At 40.5% G+C, this 19,057-nt stretch overlaps 2 protein-coding genes across 5 annotated transcripts; one reads left to right on the forward strand and one right to left on the reverse strand.

Annotated features, from left to right (window-relative positions):
* Positions 1 to 626: 626 nt before the first annotated feature.
* Positions 627 to 10,924, reverse strand: kansl3 (KAT8 regulatory NSL complex subunit 3). 4 transcript variants are annotated; one of them, XM_078285235.1, is made up of 20 exons: positions 10,752 to 10,924; positions 10,037 to 10,311; positions 9,629 to 9,799; positions 9,361 to 9,451; positions 8,124 to 8,309; positions 7,856 to 7,987; positions 7,612 to 7,728; positions 7,416 to 7,514; positions 6,714 to 6,785; positions 6,490 to 6,564; positions 6,189 to 6,346; positions 5,981 to 6,044; positions 5,573 to 5,761; positions 4,716 to 4,872; positions 4,250 to 4,327; positions 3,701 to 3,880; positions 2,950 to 3,037; positions 2,593 to 2,720; positions 2,065 to 2,171; positions 627 to 1,595 (listed from the first exon to the last, which is right to left on the reverse strand). In XM_078285235.1, the coding sequence occupies exons 2-20, from the start codon at positions 10,252 to 10,254 to the stop codon at positions 1,359 to 1,361; spliced, it is 2,547 nt and encodes an 848-aa protein (XP_078141361.1). In that variant the 5' UTR covers positions 10,255 to 10,311; positions 10,752 to 10,924; the 3' UTR covers positions 627 to 1,358. The 4 variants fall into 4 exon arrangements, with proteins under 4 accessions (XP_078141361.1, XP_071779875.2, XP_071779884.1 ...); XM_071923774.2 differs by having other exon boundaries at positions 10,037 to 10,341; XM_071923783.2 differs by lacking the exon at positions 4,250 to 4,327 and having other exon boundaries at positions 10,037 to 10,341.
* A 64-nt stretch (positions 10,925 to 10,988) lies between these two features.
* On the forward strand, positions 10,989 to 12,665 carry LOC139931191 (beta-microseminoprotein). The gene is made up of 4 exons (XM_071924633.2): positions 10,989 to 11,081; positions 12,080 to 12,161; positions 12,328 to 12,433; positions 12,536 to 12,665. The coding sequence occupies exons 1-4, from the start codon at positions 10,989 to 10,991 to the stop codon at positions 12,663 to 12,665; spliced, it is 411 nt and encodes a 136-aa protein (XP_071780734.2).
* Positions 12,666 to 19,057: the final 6,392 nt, after the last annotated feature.

Raw genomic sequence — 19,057 nt, forward strand, 5'->3', positions numbered from 1 at the left:
AAAATCGCCTTTGGTTGTATGGATAACAATGTGGGCAGTGTGAAAACAGAGAACACAAAAGGCCCACGTTGCATGAATCAACAAGATAACTAGAAAACAACACGTGGCATCGCTAGTGATATCAATTACCACCCAAATGAAAAACTGCAAGTAAGACCTCTAAAAGGTCAGTGTGCCTTTTGATGCTTAAATGAGACACACCTTGGGATCAGGGGTCCGAGCCGGCGCCAAAGCCTCGCCAGCTTGGCTTAGTGATCCCACTCTACTCGGCTGTCCTCCTCGAAGGGTCACCGTTATAGAAGTGGGGGCTTTCTGCCCTAATGACAACACACAAACAAAACTGCTCAGGACTAACAGCTTAACACGCTGATCTATAGCCTTACCCCCAAAACACATTAAAATAGACTAATACTCATTAATTATTTGACTTGCGACAAATGGTGTCAAATATTTAAGAATGGAAGTCACCTTTTTCCTCACCAGGTTAGCAAATCAAACTGATAGCAGGGTGTTAGACAGACAATGGAAATAATGACTAGTAAAAGCAAATATTTGGAGGTTCAAGGGTGAAGGGGAGCAATACAACACCTGTTTCACACTCAAAAAAAGAGAAATGAAAACATGAGTTTGATTCCAGTCTTTATTGCAATGATAGGAACAGCTGGGGTAATACCATATGCTAATGTTATTGCTTTTCAACACATCTCCCTAAGGGGTCAGCGACTATTTGTATATAGATATTGTATGTGCTTGCTGCAGGTGATTTAATGAAAAGGTTTACAAAATGTTATTACATGAAGAGGCAAACAAAATGAACACAAACATAAAACGACAGCTCTATCAGGTTGACAGATCTGGCATATAAAAACTGTTTGGATTGGGCCATTGAAAAGGCTTTTTGTTAAATTTGGTCAATCTTGCCAACAATGGATTTGTCACTGATTTGTTTTCCTTTTGCCTGACTTAATTCACAATTCTTCTGTATCAAATGGTTTCATGCAATCACATTTTAGCATTTTTTAAACATTTGCATCCATTTCTACATGAACATTATGTGTCGAACAGTTGGGAACTTAAAATTTTGACTTAACATCAACTTAGACGTTTCCCATATGGCTCTTTCTGAACATGAACAATGGTACAAAACACGTCTTAGGCCGCTGATTTGCCCTCAGATGCTACATAGCTGCATATCTGAATTTCACAAAACCTTACAACAGCGAGGTTCCTCTGGGAAAACTATCTGCATACACGGCGACAGTGCTGTCCTCTACGGTCCTCTAGCGCGGCAATCCTCCCTGGCTACAGAGCTCCTGATCTAGTGTTTCCAAAATAAAGGATGAACGGACCCTGGCCATTCAACGCGGCCGGCGTGTTTTGGCAGTTCGAGACATACCAGCGCTCTGGTTGGTGATGTGCGCCAAGCCGGGCAAGCTGCTGGCAAGCTTTGCCAGCCCGCCGTTGGTGAGTAGCTGGTGGATGGCAGTGGTTTTAGCCACTCCTCCCGTGGAGACCAGAGGCACTGCCCGGAGCAGAGTGCTGCTGCTGGTACCGATGGAGCTCAGGACCTGACCCTGGGGCTTGCCACCAACCGCCTGAGGGTGGAGGAGTGGTAGGTGAGGTAATCAGTAAAAGGTCCTCATACATGTACACAACAAAAGAGTGTGACTGGAGAGCGGGTGTTCATCTCTATATACAGTATATTATGTGCATCTGTAAAGTTTACCGCTTATAAAATTAACAGCCAAAAATGAACATCTACACACACACACTGCACATTTTTCTGTTACATAAGTTACCTCCATTTGTAACTTGGTAGTGTGAATAGCTTACAATTCATATCTGCACATCTGGACACAATTCTGTATATATGTTTGTCCATCTACACCTGATAAGGTGAATAGCTAGAAATGTACATATCCGTTTCAACCTGGAAATCTGTCAATGAAGACGCCATTTATTTATTTATCCATCTATATCCTATTCTCTGCTGCTGCAATGACCCAATTTCTCCATAGGGACGATTAAAGTTTAATCTAATCTAATCTAATGGCCAGGAGGTACCTGGGTGCTGCCTGCGTTAGCTGTTGTGGAGGGCAGGCTAGGAGCTTTGGTGACGATCTCCTGAAGACTGAAGCTTAGGCCTTGTAGTAGACTGCTGGCGGAAGGTGCTACACACAAACACAAAGGCAATGAATCAGTGGAACTCAAATTTGGGCGCAGGCAATGCCAAAGGAATATTAACACAACAACTCCTGCTGTTAGAAACAAACTCCCACTCCCTGATTAGGTTGACATACACACACACACACACTCTCTGATTGACATGTCCAAAGGGTAAGGTTCGGGACAGTGACAGACAGCGATGGCGCAAGAGGCAATCAATGATGATGTTTGCTTGGATATGTTGTTCTCCTCACACAATGTTCTAATCGAGTGCTCAACATTGGGACACAAAATTGAATCTCCCCACTTTAATCTCACCCAACAAAGCGGTCAGAATTGCATTGTGCGTAGAGGCCACTGGGCTGAGATTAGCTGCACAGTTGAGAGTACAAACAGGCGTGCAAGGCAGGACATGACAAGAGATACCTTGGGCAGTAGCAGGAGCTTGCGCCTGGACTGGTGTGGAGGACCCTGACACCATGCAAGGCTGCACGCTGTTGAATGAGCTGGAGCCCGGGGACAGGGCACTAGACACCTCTGAGAGACTACCAGACCTGCAGTGACACACATAACCACCAGTCTACTCAGGAGCTACCCCACCAAGTGCTGTTTGGCCATCAATCAGCTCCCAACCACTGAGTCTACCACTCATCAATCCCTCTGCACCAGACACACTTTTGTCCAATTGGGTGGGGTTGGGGGGTAGCCACGGTTAGGGGGTTTAGAGCTCAATACTGTGTGTGTGTGTGTGTGTGCGGGCGGGAGTAGGGCGGTCTGGCTTACCGTTGGCCTGTAAGGAGTCCAGACAGTTCCTTGGCTCCAGCCACAGTCTGTCCCATTGTCACAGACAGGGGCTTCCCCGACGCTCCCACTATATGGAGAGAGGGGGAAATCAGGTGAGTCAGCTGTTAGCCACAAAGAAGAGAGACTCTTCTTTCTCTTCTTGGCTCTTTGAAAGTACAACTGAATTCCAGCTACTCTCACCAAGCATAATTGGGTAGTAACACAGTAATATTCGTTTTTCCAGAAACAAGTACTGTAACAAATTACTATTTCAATTTTAGTAATATTGGGTATTTGTTATTTTTCTTAGCGCTCCCTCTAAAAATCATAATGAAGGTGAACTGTCCAAAATCTATGACTATCCCCGTCCTACAATTTGTTTTTGTCATAATTAGTCATCTTCTTTCAGTTGATGCAGGTATTCCCTCTATGAGCTAGCCGAAATGAAAAAATAAAAGTCAGTTTCTCCAGGTGAACGTATGGCCACTACTACGATTCTTATCAAGCAACAAGATGACAAGAACATTGAATATCAACACTATTTGGTTATGCTGATCATTCATACCGAAAGGTAATCACCAATGTTCAGGATGTAACAGAAAAGTAATATAACGGGTATGTAACACATTACTGCTCTCAGGGAGTAATAAGTAATATTATTTTTGAAATCAGTAAAAAACTGAAGAGTAATAAATGTATATCTTTTTTGCAGCAAAGAGCCCAACATGGTTAACAAGATACAGGATTCTACCTTCGTGTGCAGCAGGGCTGATGGCGCCCCCTGTTGACTCGCCTTGGGCAACAATGGTGACCTTGATCTTGGCTCTCTTGGAGGCTTTGCTCGGCGTGGGGCTGGGCGTCTGCCTCCTCTTGCCATGGGGCCTCAGCTCGTCTCTGTCCAGGCCCTCCATCTGATCACTGGACACTGGCACTGCAACACACACAGACACAGCTATTTACTGCACTGCTGAGGCGAACAGAGCGTGGGGTGTCTGTATTTGCTTGTTTTATTCTTCTGTAACCCTGCCTTCAATTCATATCTGGCATTTTCACCGTTTATCTTATTGACTTAATGTCTGTATAGCACGGTGGTAACCCTTTGAAAAGTGCTGTACAAATAAAATGTACTATTCTTATTATGTAAGTGTACAGTTCAATGCACGAAAATGGGCGTTTGGTGAGAATCTGCACAGTAATGAAGTATATGACAACCATACTGTAGTAGGGCAATGGAAACAAGGAAAGGGGTGAAAGGAGAGCGAGAAAAGAGAAAGAGAAAGGAGAAGGGATAGATACTTACCAAAGACACAGGGAGGGGTGCCAGGAGGAAGATTTTTCCTCACAAGCATGTTTTGTTTCATAAAAGCAGCAAACTGAGCTGGAATGAATTGGAAACAAAGACGGAAAGGAAAGTCGTAGGTAGAGAAGAGACAGAGGATGAGAGGAAAGTATTTCAGTCACGTCCCATCTTGCCCCATCAGATGTCGTGATGTGATAATCTCACAACAAACATTTTATTTACAACCGTTTCACCCATTTCAGCCTGTTCTCAAATACCGCTGCCCTCAGCTCACCCAGCTTTTCGCAAAACCTCAGTAGCAGTTGGGGTGAATGACTCATTGTAACGGGCTTACACAAACAAGCGGGGCGAATGTGAGAGCCGTGTATGTGCAGGTACGAGGGATCACTGGGCACATGTAGGTGCACGTGAATGCTCACTGTGTGTTTTCAATGTATCCAGAGTCGTGTTGTCCAGGCAAACCAACCTTGAGCCTGCTTGTGTGTGAGCACTGTGCCGGAGCGCTGCATGTGTGTCTTGAGGAGCTGCGTGGCTGTGATCAGACTGGACTTCTGTGCTGGAGACAAGCCAGACGTCTTTGGTTTGGGACTTGAAGTTGGACTGCTGCAGACACTGGACAGATCCTGAGGACACAGAGAAGAGGAGGAACACCGGATGAGCGATGGCCAAAGAAGTTCTTGGCTTTTCATCTCCTTTTACTCAAAATGAGAAAGGAGTTGTTGCAATGCCATGATTTAAAGGGCTGCAAGGATTCGTCAATGTCATCAATTACGTAGACAATGTAAATGTTTTCTAATGATTTCTAATAATGCATCATTTGCTTTGAACATGGTAGTGGCAAGCCCAAACTTAAGTGTAGGTATTCGAATTCCTCACATCCACAGCGTACAAAGTATTAGAATACTGTGGTGGAAATCCAAAAATATGTTGCTTTGTTCACTGTGCAAAGACGCAACGGCACACCATATCAGAAACTCCCGTGCACAAACAGCTGAAAACAAAGAATCTCGATATGCCAGTCCACCACAGAAGTCAGCTCTTTGGCTATTAAAGCTATGTTATAATAGTTGGATATTACTGAAAAGTAATGAAAAAGGATGTAACAACAGCTGTAACGCAATATCCTGTGCTCCAGAAAGACAATATATGTCAAATAATCCGCAGATTATTCTGTAACAAAATAACCGTCAGCTGCAGCCATGATGGTTTATCTGAATGTTTAAATTAAAAAAAATAAACACTTCTACATGTAGCTCCACGAAAAAAGGCAAGATTTTAGTAATTTGAGCCGCTGCGTGTATATGGAAAGACCACGAGACTGACCTCTGACCCTGAGGGGGAGATGGGGACTCTAAGTGCAGGGGAGGAGGGCCGTCCTCTCTCCATGTCAAAGGGAAGCTCCCGTCGAGGCCTCTTCTTCTTCTCTGTGTCCAGGTCCCTCATCTCCCCTGAGCCATGGCCGTGGCCCTCTGCCCGTGTCAGGACCCCGGACAGGAAGTCAGCTATCTCATCCTGCAGACCAGCAAAGGAGGAGGAACAGAGCTTTTGTCATCAGCCTCATAGCTTATATATCTGATTTTTTCCCATTTCTAGTTATTTCCAGTTCATGCACCTTGGTTTAAAGACAAAGTTGCGACAGTTCTTCTTCTTGTACTTTTTAATATAACTAAAAAGGTGCTGAAAAGGACACAAAACACTAATTTGCCTGTACTGCTAGCTGCATGGACTAACCTGAATGCAGCGGTCGACCATGGTCTGTGTCAGTCCCTCTGCTTTCATCTTTGTTGAGTTGATTCTGTGGAGAGAGACCATTTATGGTGACATCAATATTATTTTTAGTTATTACTACTGCTACTAGTACTATTACTGAAGAATACAAAAGTTTTTATAAAAAATAATTTCTTCTTTCTTAAACCACTAATTACGACTTGTGACGGACCTGAGGTTGTCGTCAGCGCCTCCCACCACCACCATGCTGTTGTCCGCCCTCAGCTTCTCTCTGAACTCCTCCATGGCCTCCATGCCGCACTGCAGAGCATTATGGCCGACCACAAACAACACTGGGGTCTTCATGTCCAACAGCGGGTCATCCACATCCTGCCAACCAGTAACACATCAATCATCTGTTACAATCCACTGACCAGCGATCAAGCGTTGCTCCTCTTAAATTACTTTATAAAGTAGTATTAACATGAAAAAACAAAACACATGACATTGTCAGATGTTGCCTTATGACTTACCCCTCTTGGTCCGTTGACAGTTATAAGGGGGAATCCGAGACACACCACAGCAGTCAGATACTCCATAAGAGATACCTATGCAATTGAATAGGTTCAATCAATCAATGTAATGCTTTGCAAAAAAAGCACATTTTCATAATTCACGGGAGAGAATGAAAGTTTTAGCTTCACATTAGACCATTATGAGACAGTGTAATCAAAGAGAGGCAGTAGAGCAGCCTTACGTGACAAGCGATGAGAGCTCCAACATTCCAGCCAACCAGGATAATGGGTTTGTGGGGGAAGTGACTGTGAACCTGGTGTTTGAATGCATAACATAGTCAATACAGCTGCACTAACTTCACTTTCAAAATAAATATCTTAGAGATCTGTACATTTGGCCCCTATGTTTACCATTTTGCCGTCACGGACATGGTCACAGTCACAGAATCTGTGTTTAAAAATTGAGTTCAGACACAAACGTGGAGTGTCACAAAATTGTTAGGTTTGGGGAAAATTGTTGTTGAAATAGTATTGATTTTTTGATTAATTAATACCATGTACAGATGACGAAAAACATTTTAAGACAATATAAATCAGACCGCAGCTGTGTTTGTAGCACTCTGTGTTTGTATGCATGTCTGCCTACATGTGTCTTGTCAGAAAATCCATATGGGTTTGCTATGAGATGAAGTTAACATAGCAAAGCAACAGTCATAAACAAAACAAAGCAAACAAGAAAACAAACTACAAAGGCTAAGAAACTCAGAACAGACAGAGGTATGATATAGAGCAATACCAAATCAGTGTTCAAAGTTATCCTGGGCCTAACCTGAGAACAAGCGTGACCCACAGAGGTGAAAGGCCATGAATATTCATGAAAAACATCAGTATCACACTATAACTACAGCCACATAGGAATACAATAAAAAAAAAAAAAGTCCTACCTCCATGACCTTGGCCCTGACGGTACCCAACATGTGCTCCAGACACTGAGTGATGCCAACATTGGCTCCGCTGTTCACATGGGTGTTCACTGGGATGACCTGACAGAGGAACAGCTGTTATGGGCGCTTTTCTGAGAGGAATAAAAACCTGGATTCTTGGTAACACATGTGGATTTATTTGAGTGGGACTTCAAACCTTTCCTAAACAGGAGAGCTGAGATTGCCAGAATCTCATTCGCCGTGAGGTAGAGAGGGCAGGATTAGTCGGGCCTGATGGCGCAATCAGGATGAGCGGGGAGCCAGGAAGCTTGCTCTGAAACGTAAATGAAAACAGACAGGCATCTGGTCTTAACCACTACCTCATTATGAACCAAATAAACAGAGTGGAGAAAAAAAGAATTATTCTTTTAGAAAAGAGAGTGAATGGCTGAGAGTTGTACCGGTTTGTTGTGAGACAGAACTCCTACAGCTGGGTCCCAAGGACGTTTCAGTAACAGCGACAGGGCCTCTGCGCCGGGCGCTCCAGTCTTGGCTGATGACGTCAGCAGCATTCTGTCAATCAACGAGGGCAACTACCCAGACACAGACATAGGCAGTAATGAATCAAGACTACCCAGGCCTTGCTACTGGTGCACACTGCAAAGTACCTCTTCCCTGACAGGAAATGTGTACCAGTTCTCACTCTTCATTCAATTACAAACAAGGTACCTTGCTTTTGAGAGTCTGCAGCACATCCAGGTAAGCAGCCAGCATGGCAAGACTCAGGGATTCAATCATGGTGGTGTGTAACCACTGGGTCAGTTTGCTGTCCCAGTTCACACTGGCTAGTGCATGGCGCACCTTCCTAGCACACTTGTCCACAGCAATCCTGCGCAAGACTGGCTCATTGGAGGCCTGAGAGAGAAGATGACACAGGAGAGACAGGTAATTCAAAATTATTCACAGCCATGCCGTTATTTAGGCTATAAAACACCAAAATGACTAGGCCTTCACACTTCTGTATGGTTGATTCATCCTAGTGGCTCAGTCTTCAAGCACCACCACAGAATTATTGGCCACAATGAGCTGTCCTGTGTTGAATACATTTCCATTCATTTTGTTCACTAGGGCAATTAAGAATCAGTCCCCAGATGCAGTTGTATTGTGGAACTGATTCCAAATGACAAAATGTCCTACACCAATAATAACAACAAAAATCAATTCCCATCGACGCAGGAGTTTGAGTGACTACGCTCTTTGTCACAAACTGAAACAAAACATGCTTTAGTAGGCACAGCAGCCAAGATGATTTATCCCCCCCCTTCATTATGTACTGCAGCCTAGACATATTCCCCAGCCTTCTGATGCAATGTGTGCATAAACAACTGGAGTGAGAGATAGAAACCTGAATTGGCTCCACTAAAAACCTCTACAGAAAATGCCCCTGCTGAGGTTTCGTAGAGGTTTTGCAGTGAAAATGCAAACCATTTATTTGTGACCGAATAGGTCTGAACCCTGGCTGAAGTTATGCTGTCGCAGCACTTCATACTCGCATTCCTATTCTACTCTTATCCATCTTCACTATAACTGGGTGCTTCCTTAAAGGGACCTGAGAAATGGCCTGTCTGACCAAAGAAGAATGGTAAAAGTGGAGAGCAGTGTGTTGAACAGCTATTGAAGCAAAAACAGAAGTAATGAATTATGACCCATTGTCTATGTAATTAAATAGGGGGGAAAAAAGCAAAGACTGTGACAAAAAAATCAAGTCTCAGCATTGCAGGTGTTTCTCATTGTTTATGCTTTGAGCCGTGACTTGTGATTTCATACAGAATGCTGAACTGGTTCCACCTGGCTCTCCCAAGTGGGGTTGAAATACACACCAAATAACTGAAAACTCAAAACACCTGAGAGAGGTCATTGTCATGAAAAAAATAAGAAGAAGAAGGAGAAAAAGATCAAAACTTACATGTTCATTGGCCAGCCGGGCTAGTCTTTCAGCTTGCAGGGCTTTAAGCACTTTATTGAACAATTTGTTCTGAGCCACTGACCATCCAGTTCTGAAACAGAATAATGTGGATTACTGCAAAACTTGTCAACAGGGATAATCTATAAAGCATTAGGTGGCATGTCAAAAACAGTGTATTGTAACTGAGAAATACTTGAAGTTACAACATCTAAATGGATACAAATGTCAATGTCTCAGCTGTGGACTGCTGCTCCATGTGTTTAATTACTTGTTGATGTGTTCCTCCCAGTCATCGGGGGGTGGGGGGCTATCAGCAATAGTGCGAGCAAACAGGACGTGCCGCTCACACTCCTTCATCACACTAAGAGCTTTGTGGTTGTCATAGAGTGGAACAGGTGTGGGTGTGACCGTTTCCACATCAATTAAAGGATCAGACTCTCTGCAGACAAAGATGAAAATGATACAAGTCAGTTTGGGGCAAAACAACAGTTCAACAATCAAACTCATAACTGTGAGATTTATTTTAGGTTATTAGGTCTCAGAAATGTAGAGACATGCTGATGACAATTCTAAGCTGCAGTGTAATATCTGAGCTATTTTATGTCTAGCTTTATGTCAAGGACAAATTTCCCCTTGTGGACAATAAAGGTCATCTTATCGCATCTGTTTTACTCACGATGAGGCATCAGGTTGGCGGCGGGGGGTGACAAACAGCGTCCTTGTGGGCCGGGCACTGCTGGCATCCGGGTGGGCATTCCATGGCTTGGCGTAGCTGTGGTCTAGGAAGACCAAGTCCAGCTCTCGTTCATGAGCTGACAACTGAAATAGCAAGGATGTGCCCATCTTCCGTGCTGATGTCTGAAAGTCTTTATCCCCACCACGGTGCATCCTCATCTGGGGCCCCAAAGGGCCCTAGAAAGGGCCCAGCAACTTGTGAGGACTCAGACCGACCTGGAGGGAGAGGGTGCCAAATTTCATTATCTGAAACAAAAAACAACAGAATTTTCTACATTTGACTTCCAACAAGGAACTTCACATCCAAGATAATGTGACACAGCTACAAAGCAACATCTAATGTGATGTCGACCATAGTTAACATTGCAGACATCTGTGTCTGCAATGCTTTGTCACCAGTGTGCACGACCCACCCACTGCCATGTACTGGATATCGTTAGCTTTAACACCATTGTTTTACTTGTATCAAGGTTCGATAGCACCACTGAAACAAAAACAAAACAAAACAGGAAACCCGATGTGCGTAGTCTAAATGTTCAACCTTAATGTTAACTTAACGTTGGTTAAAGAGCTTGACGGCTCTGGGCTGGCCTAACAGGCTAGCTAACGTTAGCAAGCTTAAAGCTAGCTAACTCTCGCTGGTCACTGCTGCTCACCGTTTGGCTCTATTCTGCCATGCTCATCGTGATGTTAACGGGTTTAAAATCTTCTTTAGAGCCAACGAATACAAAAGGAGGAAGTATTTCCCTTTAGCCACTGAGGCTTATATAATACACAGAAATTTAATGCGCGTAAAGGCTCACTTCCTTTGTTATGTGACTGGTTGCCATGTTTTTGCTCCACATCCCCCTTTTCTAACAACTAAAACGGGTTGCAAAGCCGACGTCAAGAAGATGCATTTCAACCAACCTGGCAACTCACAGTGTGGCGCGTCAGGAGGTAAATTATGCAAAACCTGGACTGGATTCCAGCAGACCCTGGACCAGGTATTTTCCTCGTCTCACAAAAATACAGTATGTCAGTCACATTAACACATTTTGGTATTCCCATCCGTGAGGGCATTGCTATTTTTAATATATTTAAATGCTCTAATCTCAAGTATATTCTCCAAAAGTCTAAAATCAAATCTAAAATGTTTTGTTTGTTTGTTTGTTTTTTATAACAGCTTTGTTTTCTAATACACTTAGAAAATCAAGAAAGTGTAAATTGATAATATATTCAGCCTTTGGATGACTCATCTGATTGTTTCTATTAAGACAAAATGCATTTCCCCCTTAAATTTCTGGAAGTTACAGGCTGCAGCTGGTGTGATCACCAGTAGACAGGAGGGACCAGCCCCCTCCCCCTTATTTAATTCCAAAGGTCCCAGTAGATTCACTGGTTGAAAGAGAATCCCCCATCGAAAATACAGTCCCTTTACTTTATACTTACCTGACCACCATTCAAATCTTGTCTGACAGCCACCATGGTGAGTTTTTATTCTCATTACTTAAATAAATTGAAATTACAATTGTTTCTAGCTGTTTAACTGTGAGGTTTTGGGCAAGCTAACTGTTGAGTGCTAAAGTTTTGTATTGTATAAACAAAATAATGGAATTGGAAATTGAAGAGTTTTGTTGACAAAATGAGATATTTTCCATTACAACAAGATTAATTACACAAAATGAAAACAAATTCTGACACTTTTTAAAGGATAGCACAACCTAAGGCCATGTATGTCAAAATTATAACATTTTATAGACTGGCTCCTCTATATTGTAGAGATATTTGTTCTCACAGTGTCATTGGTCTAAATAAGCTACATTCACAGAGTGTATCGCATACACAGTATAATTTGAATCTTCCAATAGCATGTCCAAGGAGACATTGTTTCAGAATATCAAAAGATGATAAATGTGTCTAAATGTATAATGTATATGGATTCAATATATTCAGAGATCAAATGATAAACCTATGACTTTTTTTTTCCCTTTTTCCTGTGAAGAAATACTTGGCTCTAGCTTTATTATGTGCTCTGCCTTCAGTGTTACATGCTGCCTGTTTCGTGAAACCAGATATGATACCAGGTAAAAGCAAGCAAGCAAACAAACAAACAAACAAACAAATAAATAAACAAACAAATAAATAAATAAACACTACCAACACGAGCACACCTCATTACAAAAATATCGAAAACTCTACAAAGACATAACACCATACAGACATCAATCATCATCTACTTTCTACCCATAGGTATGACCCACTGCCAGGATGATGTAGATAAGACATGGCATCCTGTAGGAGCATCATGGAGGAACAGTGCATGTATGGACTGTGATTGCGGCGGATGCTGCCAAGCGTAAGTACACAGTTCACAGCTTTTCAATAATTCATGGGAAGAAAATCCATTCTCCTCTCTCGTGCATCGTAACATTTTCTAATGTTAACTGTGTGATTGCAGGTATTCTACTCCCACAGGATTTCCTGATGACTGTGTGTCAGTGTTTGACTCAAAAGCATGTGAATACAAAGTGCACAAGAAGAATGATCCCTCCATATCATGCCACATTTTTAGTGCAGTGGGGAAGTGATGTGCATGTTCTGTCATAAGTCTGAAATATTTTCTGGTATGGTACTGAAAAAAATTAATTAATAAACAAAAAAAAACCATTACAAAATTCTTCATTCATTCATTTTTCACTTGTTTGTTATAACTCACAAATCTATGAGCAGGAATAGAGAAAAAACACACTATAAATGTAACAATAAGCTGCACCATAATAGTATTAGTTGGAGAATGCCAACTTGTGATTACTTGTGTAAATAATAGAACCAGGCATCACTGAAATGTTAAATTGAAATAAAAACTTTTGACATAAAGGTATTTTCACTCTTTAATTTAAACATGAAATAAGTAGATAATTTCCAACCATATTTTGCTGAATGCTCAATTTCCTTAAAGTCCATTACATGTCCTCTGTGTCCTCTGTGTGGTTTCATGAGACCAAAGGTGGTAGAATTTTCTCAACACATAGAAGACCATGTAATCCTTCAATTTAAGTTAAAGCATGTAAATCGCCAAAGAGTTAGATGGTTTTCACTGGACAGTGATGATATCTACATGCTGTTGTTGGCAAGTAAATTGGACTAACCATTTTACTGCCAATAAAAAGATAATCTAACATTACCTTTTCTCTTTTTTTTTGTTTTTTCTACATGTGCCAGTTCTGCAAACACAATGTGGATGCAATTTCCTGAAAGTCCATTACATGTCCTCTGTGTTCTGTTTGTTTATTGGCCCATTTTTACAGTCAACAAATGTTTACTCTTGCCACTGACTGTAAGTGCCTCCTGCAGATATAATTCATGGACAGGGGTGGATTACTGCATCAGCCAATAGGACTCTTCCTGTGACATGAAAGTTTTGGGGGCTCTGTAGGGATCCCAATGATGAGGTGAGCCCCAAGGGACCAATAATCTGAAGAACTAAAGACATATAGCTCAAGAATTCACGTATAATGCAAGAGTTTGATCTGACGTAGCTCTTTTTTATCCTGTGTAATATCTCATCTTGACCATGACATTGTGCTCAGTATAATGTAGTGCTTGGTTTGTAAAGAAAGAAAGAATGTAAATATCTCTCCCATGGAAAATTGGCCTTTTTTTTAATGTTTTTTACTTTTCATTATCCAGTGAAAGTCGGCTGAGCATGCTTGCTCTTTTCCAGCGACGTCCTGCTTCACATTCATACAGCTACACACATTCACTTTTGCAAAGAGACTTAGAGTTAGACATCCGGTGATAGATTGCTCTGAGGATCTGTCTGGAATTCATGTGTTTATAATAAACAAAAAGAAGCTAGAGTGCAAAGTTGTATTCTGGTTGTATAGAACCCCTTTTGTTAAGAGTATATATTTATACATGTACATGTACATGTATATGTATGTATATGTATGTATGTAAAACTACACCATCTTTCCTTAATGAGTGTTGCTGAGTTGGACCCAAATGCATGTGAATACAGAGTGTTCAAGCAGTATGAGTCCAAAATTGATTGAAACCTGGGGATGTTTCAAACTACTACCAAATCAAGATAACACTATTTGAGTGTTATCTTTATTGGAGAGAGGAGAGTAGAGATGGAAACAGAAAGGTGGGCAGATGGAGTATGACTCATGGCCTAGATGTAACTTCACAGAATCATTCTTTTGATCAGTTGAGGTCACTTCAGTTTAGATGAGAAGGGACCTTGTCGTTGTTGTTGTTTTTTTTTATTAATAGCTTTGAGTTCTAATATGGTTAACAAATCAAATAAGTGCAAACTGATAATATATTCAGCCTTTAGACGGGTTAGTGACTCATCTGATTGTTTCTATTAAGACAAAATGCATTGTCCTAAATTTCTGGAAGTTACAGGCTGCAGCTGGTGTGATCACCAGTAGACAGGAGGGACCAGCCCCCTCCCCCTTATTTAATTCCAAAGGTCCCAGAATCCCCCATCGAAAATACAGTCCCTTTATTTTATCTTCTTACCTGACCACCATTCAAATCTTGCCTGACAGCCACCATGGTGAGTTTTTATTATCATTACTTAAATAAACTGAGATTACAGCTGTTTGTAGCTGTTTAACAGTGAGGTTTTGGGCAAGCTAACTGTTGAGTGTTAAAGTTATGTACTTTATAAACAAAATTATGGAATTGGAGATTGAAGAGTTTTGTTGCAAAATGTGCTATTTTCCATTACAACATGATTAATTACACAAAATGAAATCAAATTCTGAAACTTTTTAAAGGATAGCATAACTTAAGGCCATGGTTGTCAAAATGATAACATTTTACAGACTGGCTCCTCTATATTTTAGAGATATTAAATATAATCTTGAACTTTTTTTTGTTCTCACAGTGTCATTGGTAAGCAGAGCAGTATAGACTGAATCTTCCAATAGAGTGTCCAATACAGTGTATGGTCTATTTGTCATTGCTTATTAACTACATCATTGTTGCTGTGCGTATCTTCTGATTAGTGCTTTTTTTTAAGGAAACATTGTTTCAGAATATCAAAGGAATATACATGTGTCTAAATGTATAATGTATATGGATTCAATATTCAGAGATCAAATGATAAACCTATGACGTTTTTTTCCCCTTTTCCCTGTGAAGAAATACTTGGCTCTAGCTTTATTATGTGTTCTGCCTTCAGTGTTACATGCTAGCTGCTACTACAAAGCCATGAAACCAGGTAAAAGCAAACAAACAAAGAAACAAAGAAATATAAAAATAAATACTACTGACACAACCACACATTACAAAAATATCGAAAACTCTACAAAGACATAATATCATACAGACATGCATTTGTCATCTATTTTCTAGAAGACTTCTAGACTGATTTATTTCATGTTTCAAATAAAAAATATAGATGGACAAAAACGTTGTATTTCTTATTTGAAACGTGTAAAAATGTATTTTTTTGAGAGTGCGGATTTCCCTTCTTTGGTTCTTGAATTAAGCCTGAACTGAATTGAAAGCCTTATTTTATGCACCAGAGAAGCCTTATTTTATGTCCATTTTCTTACCCAGCATATGGACTTTCTAAGTCATTATCTACTTTCTACCCATAGGTATGACCCACTGCCAGGATGATGTAGATAAGACATGGCATCCTGTAGGAGCATCATGGAGGAACAGTGCATGTATGAACTGTGAATGCGGTGGATGCTGCCAAGCGTAAGTACACAGTTCACAGCTTTTCAATAATTTATGCCAAGGAAATCCATTCTCCTCTCTTGTGCATCGTAATATTTTCTAATGTTAACTGTGTGATTGCAGGTATTCTACTCCCAGAGTATTTCCTGATGACTGTGTGTCAGTGTTTGACTCAAAAGCATGTGAATACAAAGTGCACAAGAGGAATGATCCCTCCATATCATGCCCAATTTTTGGTGGAGTAGGGAAGTGATGTGCATGTTCTGTCATAAGTCTGAAATATTTTCTGGTATGGTACTGAATAAAACGAATAAATAAGCAAAATAAATAAATATATATAAAAAAACATTCTTCATTCATTCATTATTCACTTGTTTCTTGCATAACTCCAGAAATGTATGCACAAATGTTTGTTTGTTTTTTATAACAGCTTTGTTTTCTAATACACTTAGAAAATCAAGTAAGTGTAAATTGATAATATATTCAGCCTTTGGATGACTCATCTGATTGTTTCTATTAGGACAAAATGCATTTCCCCCTTAAATTTCTGGAAGTTACAGGCTGCAGCTGGTGTGATCACCAGTAGACAGGAGGGACCAGCCCCCTCCCCCTTATTTAATTCCAAAGGTCCCAGTAGATTCACTGGTTGAAAGAGAATCCCCCATCGAAAATACAGTCCCTTTACTTTATACTTACCTGACCACCATTCAAATCTTGTCTGACAGCCACCATGGTGAGTTTTTAATCTCATTACTTAAATAAATTGAAATTACAATTGTTTCTAGCTGTTTAACTGTGAGGTTTTGGGCAAGCTAACTGTTGAGTGCTAAAGTTTTGTATTGTATAAACAAAATAATGGAATTGGAAATTGAAGAGTTTTGTTGACAAAATGAGATATTTTCCATTACAACAAGATTAATTACACAAAATGAAAACAAATTCTGACACTTTTTAAAGGATAGCACAACCTAAGGCCATGTATGTCAAAATTATAACATTTTATAGACTGGCTCCTCTATATTGTAGAGATATTTGTTCTCACAGTGTCATTGGTCTAAATAAGCTACATTCACAGAGTGTATCGCATACACAGTATAATTTGAATCTTCCAATAGCATGTCCAAGGAGACATTGTTTCAGAATATCAAAAGATGATAAATGTGTCTAAATGTATAATGTATATGGATTCAATATATTCAGAGATCAAATGATAAACCTATGACTTTTTTTTTCCCTTTTTCCTGTGAAGAAATACTTGGCTCTAGCTTTATTATGTGCTCTGCCTTCAGTGTTACATGCTGCCTGTTTCGTGAAACCAGATATGATACCAGGTAAAAGCAAGCAAGCAAACAAACAAACAAACAAATAAATAAATAAATAAATAAATAAATAAATAAATAAACACTACCAACACAAGCACACCTCATTACAAAAATATCGAAAACTCTACAAAGACATAACACCATACAGACATCAATCATCATCTACTTTCTACCCATAGGTATGACCCACTGCCAGGATGATGTAGATAAGACATGGCATCCTGTAGGAGCATCATGGAGGAACAGTGCATGTATGGACTGTGATTGCGGCGGATGCTGCCAAGCGTAAGTACACAGTTCACAGCTTTTCAATGATTCATGGGAAGAAAATCCATTCTCCTCTCTTGTGCATCGTAACATTTTCTAATGTTAACTGTGTGATTGCAGGTATTCTACTCCCACAGGATTTCCTGATGACTGTGTGTCAGTGTTTGACTCAAAAGCATGTGAATACAAAGTGCACAAGAAGAATGATCCCTCCATATCATGCCACATTTTTAGTGCAGTGGGGAAGTGATGTGCATGTTCTGTCATAAGTCTGAAATATTTTCTGGTGTGGTACTGAATAAAACGAATAAATAAGCAAAATAAATAAATATATATAAAAAAAACATTCTTCATTCATTCATTATTCACTTGTTTCTTGCATAACTCCAGAAATGTATGTGCAGGAATAGAAAACACACACTATAAATGTAACAACGAGCTGCACCATAATAGTATTAGTTGAAGAATGTTGACTTGTGATTACTTGTGTTTGCAAAATAATAGACCCAGGCATCACTGATAGATAATTGTTAAATTAAGATTCAAAACTTTTGACATTAAGGTATTTTCACTCTTTAATTTACACATGAAATAAGTAGATAATTTCCAACCATATTTTGCTGATTTGCTATTTAGTCTACACTAATGTCCACCTGATGTAGAGTTCGTACAATATCTACATGTTGGCAAGTAAATTGGACCAACTATTTTACTGCCAATAAAAACATAATCAAGCATAACATTTTTTTTCTTTTTTTTTCTTTTTTGTACATATGTGCCAGTTCTACAAACACAATGTGGATGCAATTTCCTGAAAGTCCATTACATGTCCTCTGTGTTCTGTTTGTTTATTGGCCCATTTTTACAGTCAACAAATGTTTGCTCTTGCCACTGACTAAGTGCTTCCTGCAGATATAATTCATGGACAGGGGCAGATTACTGCATCAGCCAATAGGACTCTTCCTGTGACTTGAAAGTTTGGGGGGCTCTGTAGGGATCCCAATGATGAGGTGAGCCCCAAGGGACCAATAATCTGAAGAACTAAAGACATATAGCCATAGGTGTCAGTTACACTGGGGACGCTGCATGGGGACATGTCCCCACCACTTTTTGAAATGGCCGATTTTGTCCCCATCACAAAGTCGGCTGAGCGTGCTTGCTCTTTTCCAGCGACGTCCTGCTTCACATTCATACAGTTACACACATTCACACTGGGAGCTTCCCAGTACAACCACAGTCTTCTCCTGTTGGCCAATGAGCAGCTCTGCTGGAACAGATGGGGGCTCAGTGCCTTGCTCAAGGACAACTCAACAGCAGTTGTTGCTGGTTCAGGGAATAAAACCGACAACCATGAGTCCGCTTCTCTAACCTCTAGGCTACTGTTTCCCCCAAATTGTGCACAAACCTTTCCTGTAAACTTGGAAACATTATCTTCAAGTAGGTTTTCAGGGCATGTTTGTCTAATTTCTATAATCAAAGTGTAATTTAGAGTTTATGGCATCGAAATGGTGCAAAATGTAATTGTTATACAATAGGCTGTCCATTACACTTAGATTGTTTAGACAATGAGATAAATACAGAAGGCCCAGTCTGTCTATCTCTCTCTTTCTTTCTCTCTCACACATTCACAGTCAAGTATATTTAGGATGGTCTTGTGGTTTAAAACCAGTCATCAACCACATATCACC

The sequence above is a fragment of the Centroberyx gerrardi genome, chromosome 8, assembly GCF_048128805.1.
Source record: "Centroberyx gerrardi isolate f3 chromosome 8, fCenGer3.hap1.cur.20231027, whole genome shotgun sequence".
Classification (NCBI taxonomy): Eukaryota; Metazoa; Chordata; class Actinopteri; order Beryciformes; family Berycidae; genus Centroberyx; species Centroberyx gerrardi.

Excerpts from the sequence above, each read along its gene's own strand:
- LOC139931191 (XM_071924633.2), top strand. The coding sequence starts at position 10,989 with ATGCATTTCAACCAACCTGGCAACTCACAGTGTGGCGCGTCAGGAGGT. Across the intron at positions 11,082-12,079 it reads TCCAGCAGACCCTGGACCAG|AAATACTTGGCTCTAGCTTT; the intron begins GTATTTTCCTCG and ends TTTCCTGTGAAG. Across the intron at positions 12,162-12,327 it reads GAAACCAGATATGATACCAG|GTATGACCCACTGCCAGGAT; the intron begins GTAAAAGCAAGC and ends TTCTACCCATAG.
- kansl3 (XM_078285235.1), bottom strand. The coding sequence starts at position 10,254 with ATGAGGATGCACCGTGGTGGGGATAAAGACTTTCAGACATCAGCACGG. Across the intron at positions 9,452-9,628 it reads TGGGAGGAACACATCAACAA|AACTGGATGGTCAGTGGCTC; the intron begins GTAATTAAACAC and ends ATTCTGTTTCAG. Across the intron at positions 6,045-6,188 it reads GGCGCTGACGACAACCTCAG|AATCAACTCAACAAAGATGA; the intron begins GTCCGTCACAAG and ends CTCTCTCCACAG.